The sequence below is a fragment of the Eumetopias jubatus genome, unplaced genomic scaffold (genome assembly GCF_037043125.1).
Source record: "Eumetopias jubatus isolate StellerSeaLion01/CBP00866 unplaced genomic scaffold, mEumJub1_p1.0 scaffold_15, whole genome shotgun sequence".
NCBI classification, from domain to species: domain Eukaryota; kingdom Metazoa; phylum Chordata; class Mammalia; order Carnivora; family Otariidae; genus Eumetopias; species Eumetopias jubatus.
The window spans coordinates 23,565,498-23,572,894 of record NW_028274821.1 but is presented as its reverse complement, the minus strand read 5'-3'; the positions used below and the strand labels follow the sequence as shown (position 1 = coordinate 23,572,894).

Genomic DNA, 7,397 nt, shown 5'->3' with positions numbered 1-7,397 from the left:
ATGTATGCTATGATGAAAAGGTGTTGGAAAATAGGATGGCAGGGTAGGGCAGAGACCTGAAGGACCTAGGAGGGGTGGAGGGGTCTTCTGGGATAGTGGGTGAGGGAGGGGTGTGGACACACCCTCTTCAGTTGCCCCCCTTTGTGACTCTTAAGTGGTCTGTGATATAAGCGTGGGGAGGATATATATTCAGCCTCTGCACACTTAAGAGCTCAGTTGCCTACAGGCAGCCTTGTGATTCAGACAATGGAGTTCAAAACCTGGAATGTTCTCTCGTGTCTGAATACCTATACTGAACCATGTCTGAGCTTCAGCTCAACATGGTTAGAGACTGACCCCAACTTCACCTTCCTGTGTGGGTTGGGATTGCTTCTTCTGTTCCTGTGCTACCTGATGCTTCCATTTCCAACTTGGAAAACCAAACCCACCCAAAAGGTAAGGAGCCCTCAACACAGATTATTATGGTTTCCATTTCTAATCCCAAATCTTATTTATTTTAAAAATTTTATTTATGTATTTGATAAATAAGAGAGAGCCCAAGTTGGGCAGAAGGGGCAGAGGGAGAGGGAGAAGGCTCCCTGTGGAGCATAGAGTCTGATGTGGGGCTTGATTCCCAGGATCCTGGAATCATGACCTGAGGTGACGGCAGATGCTTACCTTGACCCCTAATCCCAAAATTTAAAATGAGTTTGGTAGGATCAGAGAAACACCTAAAATGGGAAGTCTAAGAGAACAGACATTCGCTCCTCTAGGACAAGAGGTCTGGCAGGGCTAAGGGTTAAGGAAGGCCTAAGGTTTCTACTTCAAATTCACAGGCTATCTGGTAAAATCCCAAACACAGGGATTCTGTAGTCCTTATTTAGAGAGTATGGAATCTGTAAGAGAACGTTTCCCAGCATTTGATCATAAGTCACATTCCCATGTCAGGCATCACTCGATCAAGCCTTCCTTCATGTTGGGCTGATCAGGAGAACGGTGCTGAGCCTCTGAGAAGAGACTGGGGTCTGAGCCATGTCCTAGGATACAGGGTCCTCCTGAGGGAATACAGATGTGACTGTTGGACTTCATTTTCTTTTTTCTTTTTCTAAAGATTTTATTTATCAGAGAGAGTGAGAGAGAGCACAAGTCAGGGGGAGGGGCTGAGGGAGAGGGAGAAGCAGACTCCCTGCTGAGCAGGGAGCCCAATGTGGGGCTCGATCCCAGGGTCCTGGGAGCATGACCTGAGCCAAAGGCCAACGCTTAACTGACTTTGCCACCCAGGCGCCCCGGACTTCATTTTCTATGTCCTTACTGGACAAAGGACTTCTGACTGAGAACATTAGGTATGGACCTCCCAGACAAAATCTTCCATTTTATCACCTTTAAAAATTGATAAAAGCAAGGAACACAAAATTCTGTTAATTAAAATAAAGTCCTACTATTCTTGGATAAATAATGTCTCCATTCTAAGAGAAGGGTGAGAGATGAGTCCCAACCCCTCATTCTTCTATTTTTGTTCTAGCGTCAGGGCAGAGCCAAGAGGAGGAGGAAAGGTGGGACTCTGAAAGGTAAGGTTCTGCCTCTTCCACCTGAGCTCTCCAAGGGTGACCCTTCCTGTCCTGTCCATGATGGCTCAGGTCCATGATCTCTGAGGAGGTCAGCTGCTAGACACAGTCCCTCTTAGGAAACAGAGGCCTCAGAGCAGTCAGAACCTGAGACCCTTAGAGTCCCTGCTCTGCCCATCCTTGAGCATGAAGCATTGTTGAGCCTGGGCAGTGGGTGTTGCCCAATAGGTGGCTGTGTGAGATGTCAAGAGGCAGAACTTCTGTCTCCTGACTTTGTGAAAACCTTGTGACATCATGGATACTCAGGATTCTTCCCTGAGGTAACCACTGACCTCTGTGCTTCACAGAGGTGGTCTGAGTATCACATGAGATAATTTACATGCGAGTACTTTATCCATGAAGCAAGAATACTAACCAGGATCACATCATTGACCATTTGACCTCATCTATTGATTATTGGGGCTTTCAGAGTCTAACATCCCATGGGTGTCCCAAAAGGGGACTCCTGTACTAATACTTACGTTTCTACTTTCACTACATATATCCCATTCTCCCGGTTTCCCAGACTACAGATGCTACCAGAGAGAAGTGGAGGAAGCCCAGAAGCTGATCTCTGTTTTAAGAAGGTGACCAGTCTTTCCCCTTCTATCCTGATCCCTCTTAGAGTACGTTTTATGCAATTGCAGGATTCAATGCAGCCTGCTATAGCCATGGGAGGGGGTAGCCATAGGAACAGGTATTGGGGTGAAGGCTACCAAGTACATTGTGAAGTCATAAAGGTGGGGCATTGGGAAGGGGCAGCAGGCTTCAGGTGGCCCCTCCCTTGCCGGGCCAGCCTGTCCCCCTTCCCTTGTTCTGATCCTGGCTGCAGCTTTGTACCTCCTGTCTCCTGCAGCCCAGTAGGCCGGCATCATGATACCATCTCCTTTCATCAACTGCTATGCCCAGACCCCTCCTGTGAGGTGTGTAATAGAACAACTGCTGAGATCAATCGGCTGCTGTTCCCGGAGGCCCTGGAAGATGCTACTCCCTTGGCTTCCACAGCCCCTGTGACTTCCTCATCGTTCACTCTCTCCCCTGACTCCTCAGCAGTCCCTCCAGGAGACCTAATATCAGCTTCTCTGCCTGAGCCTTCCCCACCACCTGCCTCCACCTTCTCACCTAACCCAGTGACCCCCTTGGCTGACTTTTTTCCACCCTCACCACCGGGTGGCTCTTTGCCACCAGAGTCTTTTCCTCCCTTGCATTCCGAATTCCCAAAGGACAGTTTCCCACCCCAGTCCCTTGCCTTTCCTCCAATCCCACCAAATCATGCTCAGACAGTGGATCCTGTTGTCCATCCAGAGGCCACTTTGTCTCTAAATACCATCTTCTGTCCGGACTCTGCCCTTTCCCAAGATGTCAACCCCTTACCGGAGTTGTCCCAGATGGTAAATCCCACTGAGACCTTTGCTTGTCATAATGCACCACCAACCCTGTCTGTTTCACCACCACCGGACTGCAGTTTAACTATGACTCAACCTAAATCGATTTCCATCTCAATGAAGCCTGTTCCAGAGATCTCATCTCCAGATAGCTCTGGTGGGTTGCCTACTTATGTCCCAACAATCACAGGCTTTAACCCCTCCAGATTGTCAATTTTAGACTTCCCTTCGTGGCAAACTCATGCCAAAGATTTCTTCCCTTCAACCTTGGCTCCATATGATTTCCATCAAGAGTTTCTGGCCCTCCATTCTTCAGAGGCTTCTTCCGGGGAAGACCCTGCAGCCAAGCTTGTGGAGCCTGCTAACCTCTCACTTCTCAGCCCCGATGGCTTGGCACTCCTAGAGGAACAAGTCCGAAAGAGGAGTGACTTCTGGATGTGGAAGGAAATGAAAAAGAGTTCTGTTCCAAAACAAACAATTGCCGAAAAACATGACTTGGAAGTTTCCCTTCCTTTCTGGAGCAGCAAAGATCAATCAAAGGAGCTGCATGTGCATCGGCAGCCCCCATATCCTACAACCACCTTGAAGGAGGGCCATTTACAGCAAACCCCTATCCAGTTCTTCTGGGGTCTCCCAACTCTGCATAGTGAGTCCTTGTTCTCTGTTGCCCATGTCTTAGATAATTGTTCCTCCATCTTAATTTTTAACAGAGTCTCGAATGCCTCCACAGAGCAGGAATCCCCAGTAGTTCCCCATCCTCTTCCTCTGTCCTTGCCCCAACCCCAGCCCCTACCTATCCCTCAGGTCCAGCCCCAGGCCCACCTTCAGTCCCCACTCCCCATCCTGTCATCTGGTCCTCGAACCCAGGTTAAGGTCTGTGGAGTGTGTTTGCACAGACCTGAGATGGAATCAGAGTCTCTCATACCAAATGAAATGCAACATCTGGAATGGAACGTGTTGCAGAAGGAACAGGAAACTGTGTGGGGTTTACCCACTGTTGTCCAAAGATCCCAGGAGGACTTCTGTCCTTCAGCTCCTAAACCTCTTACTCACCAGGCCTCCCAGGCCCGTGTTGCAATCTCTATCCTTCCTGGACAGTTTCCTCTCACCGATGAGCTTCGAACAAAACTAGAGCGTCACCTTCGAAAGAGGCTCATCCGACACCAGTGGGGCCTGTCCCGTAGGATCTGTAAGTCTCTATCACTGATGGGTCCGAGTATTTTTTCAGAGACACCTAACTTGCAGCGCTATCATGGACGCACATGGATCTCTAAGAGTGAGAGTAAATCGAGCGAATCTGAAAGCGATGAGGGGGACTCAGAAATGAGTCAGCTGGAGGACGATGACCTGGAGAAGGACAATGATGATCTGGAGAAGGATCAGCGACACAACCCAGAGAATGGCCCAAAAGATTATCTGTTGAGTGACCCAGAGAGCTCTTCAGGTAATGATATGGGGTATGATTCTGAAAAAGAACTTAGGAGACCATCAGAGAAAAACTCAACAGTGTCTGTGGAGACTATAGGTCGGAGACAATTTGAAAATGTCTTGAAAATTCATTTGAGCAAAAAGTGTGAGGAAATTAATGAGGGTCAGCTCCCCGGGCCTGTGCATAATTCATGGCATACTATGAAGCAGACGTCGCTTCTTTTTGAGAACTCCCACACTGAAATAAAACACAGAAGTTTGCCACCATCAGAGGTTCAGGACTACTCCCTGAACACCTTCCGGGAGCTTCCCTTTCTTGAATCTAGTGCACAACAGATGCTGGAAGCCCATATTAAAAGGTTTCGTATGATGATGACACAGGGCCTTCCCTCCAGGGTCCTTGAATCCATAGAGCTCTTTAAATTGATAAAGGACACTTCCCATTCTAGCTTTTCCTCCTCAACCAACCTGATTTCTGAGCTAAATTCTAAACCTGGGGGCTTCAACTCCCTCAGAGGAAGCTCTAAATCTCTCCATGGAGACAAAGTAGGAACAGCAAATTCAGCCTCCATCCTGGATCGTCCTCTCCCTGCCGCCTCAACTGTGGGCAAGGAAGAACAGAGAAGTCTGAGGCAATCACCCTCTGATATCAACCATGAGTTAGCAGAGGATGTTCAGAAGATTAAGGATGGCACACAGACTCTTACACCTGTCAAACATGACACCATAGGCAACAGATGGCCCCCAAAGCTGCCTGCAAGGGAAGCTGGGGCCGGACATGAGCCAAAGGATAAGAGTGCAAATTCTGGAGGTAGAGAAGGGATGCAACAGGGCAAAAAGAATCTAGAACCTGTCTTTGTGCCCACAGTGTCCAGGGTGATATTCAGGGTCAAGGAACTTGATGCTCATCAATCACAATCTAATATCTTGACAACCAGCAAGCCAGTAAGCTCCCAAACCATAAAGGTGAATGTTAATAAAGCCAAAACTACCATCCCCATTAAAAGCCCCCCACCAAACATATCAATTCCCCAAGATCCTAAATCATCAAAGCTTAAACAACAACTCTTGTGTGAGCTAAAGTTTAAATTGGAGGAGAGAGAGCATAGCCGGGCGCAAGCCCACCACACTGGCCTGCCCCCTGCCTCAGATAGTTTGACTTACAAGGCCTCACTGACTCATGCCCAGGGTGTGTCCAGTGGGGACATGGGAGCTTCTCAGGTGCTGCATGTCCATACAGAGGACACAGGAATTAATGTGGAACAACAGCAGGAGCCTGGGGTCCGTAAGCATGTCTTACAGAAGTGCCAGAATAAGAATCTCCCACCAGCTGCGGTGACCATGAGCCCTCCAGGCTCCAAGGCACAAGAGCTTGGTGGAGGGGATGCAGGACTGGGGACATCCCAACCTAAAAGGAACAGTTTCCCTACTGAGAATGTGGCATTGAACAAGAGGTTCCCTACTCAGGACGTGCTATTGGAAAAGCCGGGAAGCAAGCCTTCCCAGACCCTATCACAGAACGGTCAGCCGCCTCCTGAAAGCCTTTCACAGAAGGGTCAGCCTCCTTCTGAAAGCCATTGCAGAAAAAAAATGAAGCGTTTTTTGCAATGGCTTAAGCCAGGGATAAAATGCAAGAGGCAAGAAAACTCCCAGGAAAAGGGCAGCCCCCGATCATCTGTGGAAAGCAGAGGCCTACTTAAAGGTAGAACTGCCTTTACTGGGGCAACGGAAGCTCGGAAAATCGTGACAGACGGGACGTTCCTAGAGGAGAAAATGGGGCGTTGGCATGCAATAGATAGCACCTGCCCTCAACAGCCCATTCCCTTCCCAACCAAGTATGGGAAAACTCAGCAGAAAGCACAAGTGCAGGCTCAGGCACAGCCTGTCCAGGGCCATACTGGAAATATTAGACAGATCAGAGACAAGGACAGACAGCCCCAGAAAGCTGTGGCATTTAAGGACCAGCGACTGCATCCCCTATCCATGCCCCACAGGGAGCCTGCACCCCACCCACATGCCACCTGCAGGCATCAAGCTGGCCAGGGGCCTCCGGCCACTCTCACCACTGCTGGAGGCACTGTGTTCAGAGATCTGCCTCTACTATTTAGACAGAAAACCCTTCTCCAGAATTTCCACGGGGGGATATTTCCCACCCCAAAATAATCCCTTGTGAGGAATATTGATTCTCTCCAATAAATATTGCTCTAATAATAGCGATGTCTGTTCTGTGTACTGTACTGGGGGCATGGCTTTCGGGTAACTCGGTTCGGCTGTTACTGATTGCTTCCTTTGGCTTCTAAAAGGTGACCAGTCTCCTGGAGCTCTTGAGAACTAGATACCATGTGCCCCGCAAGACCCCCAAAGCCCATTTCCTCTCTGATGAAGTTTGAGGAGATGAGCTCTGTCTCCTGCCCTTTAGCTTAGCCTTACTGAAAATGTATAGTAGCTCACACCTTTGCCCTCACTGAATGTTTTATACCCTTTAGAGCAAGTGTTCTAGGATCAAAGACAGGTATAGTTTTCAGAAAATAATGATTAAGCCACTGTTTTTTCTTCACTGTTACTACACAGTAGCTTAATCATTATGTAGCAGTCAGTGATCCGAGGATCCCACAGGTGGGTGAACTCTGAATGGGAGTGTTTGGGGGAGGGTGTTGTCCCAGTTGATCTTGGGCTGGTTGGGGTAGGGTAGAAGAACCGCATAGATGCTGCTTAAGAATCTGTCATGTGAGTCACGCTAAACTCGACATTGAGGTTTCCCACTGGAAGTGCTTCCCTTCGCTGGGCATTTCTTCAGGCTGCCCGACTGATGACGTTTTTTGCAGAACAAATGCAGAACAGAAGCATCACGTAGCTGTTAGTGGCAGGAATGTTGACCAGGCAGCTACCACCTGCCAGGGTAAGACACCTTTGAAGAAATGAAAAGGTGAAAGAGTGACCTTGCTGGTGGAACAAAGGTTTATGTCTACTCATCCCCTTATCATGACCCTGTCCTGCTCCC

General features: G+C 48.7%; 1 protein-coding gene across 1 annotated transcript; it reads left to right on the top strand.

Annotated features, from left to right (window-relative positions):
- Nucleotides 1-246: 246 nt before the first annotated feature.
- Nucleotides 247-6,559, top strand: LOC114223357 (spermatogenesis-associated protein 31D4-like). The gene is made up of 5 exons (XM_088018806.1): nt 247-435; nt 1,502-1,547; nt 2,110-2,170; nt 2,440-5,833; nt 5,864-6,559. Exons 1-5 carry the CDS (start codon nt 247-249, stop codon nt 6,557-6,559), a joined length of 4,386 nt encoding a protein of 1,461 aa, XP_087874932.1.
- The last annotated feature ends 838 nt before the right edge of the window (nt 6,560-7,397 follow it).

Bases quoted from the DNA above. Each gene is read 5' to 3' on its own strand.
- LOC114223357 (XM_088018806.1), top strand. From the start codon at position 247: ATGGAGTTCAAAACCTGGAATGTTCTCTCGTGTCTGAATACCTATACT. The intron at 436-1,501 runs GTAAGGAGCCCT...TTTTTGTTCTAG, and splicing joins AAACCAAACCCACCCAAAAG to CGTCAGGGCAGAGCCAAGAG. The intron at 1,548-2,109 runs GTAAGGTTCTGC...CCGGTTTCCCAG, and splicing joins GAAAGGTGGGACTCTGAAAG to ACTACAGATGCTACCAGAGA.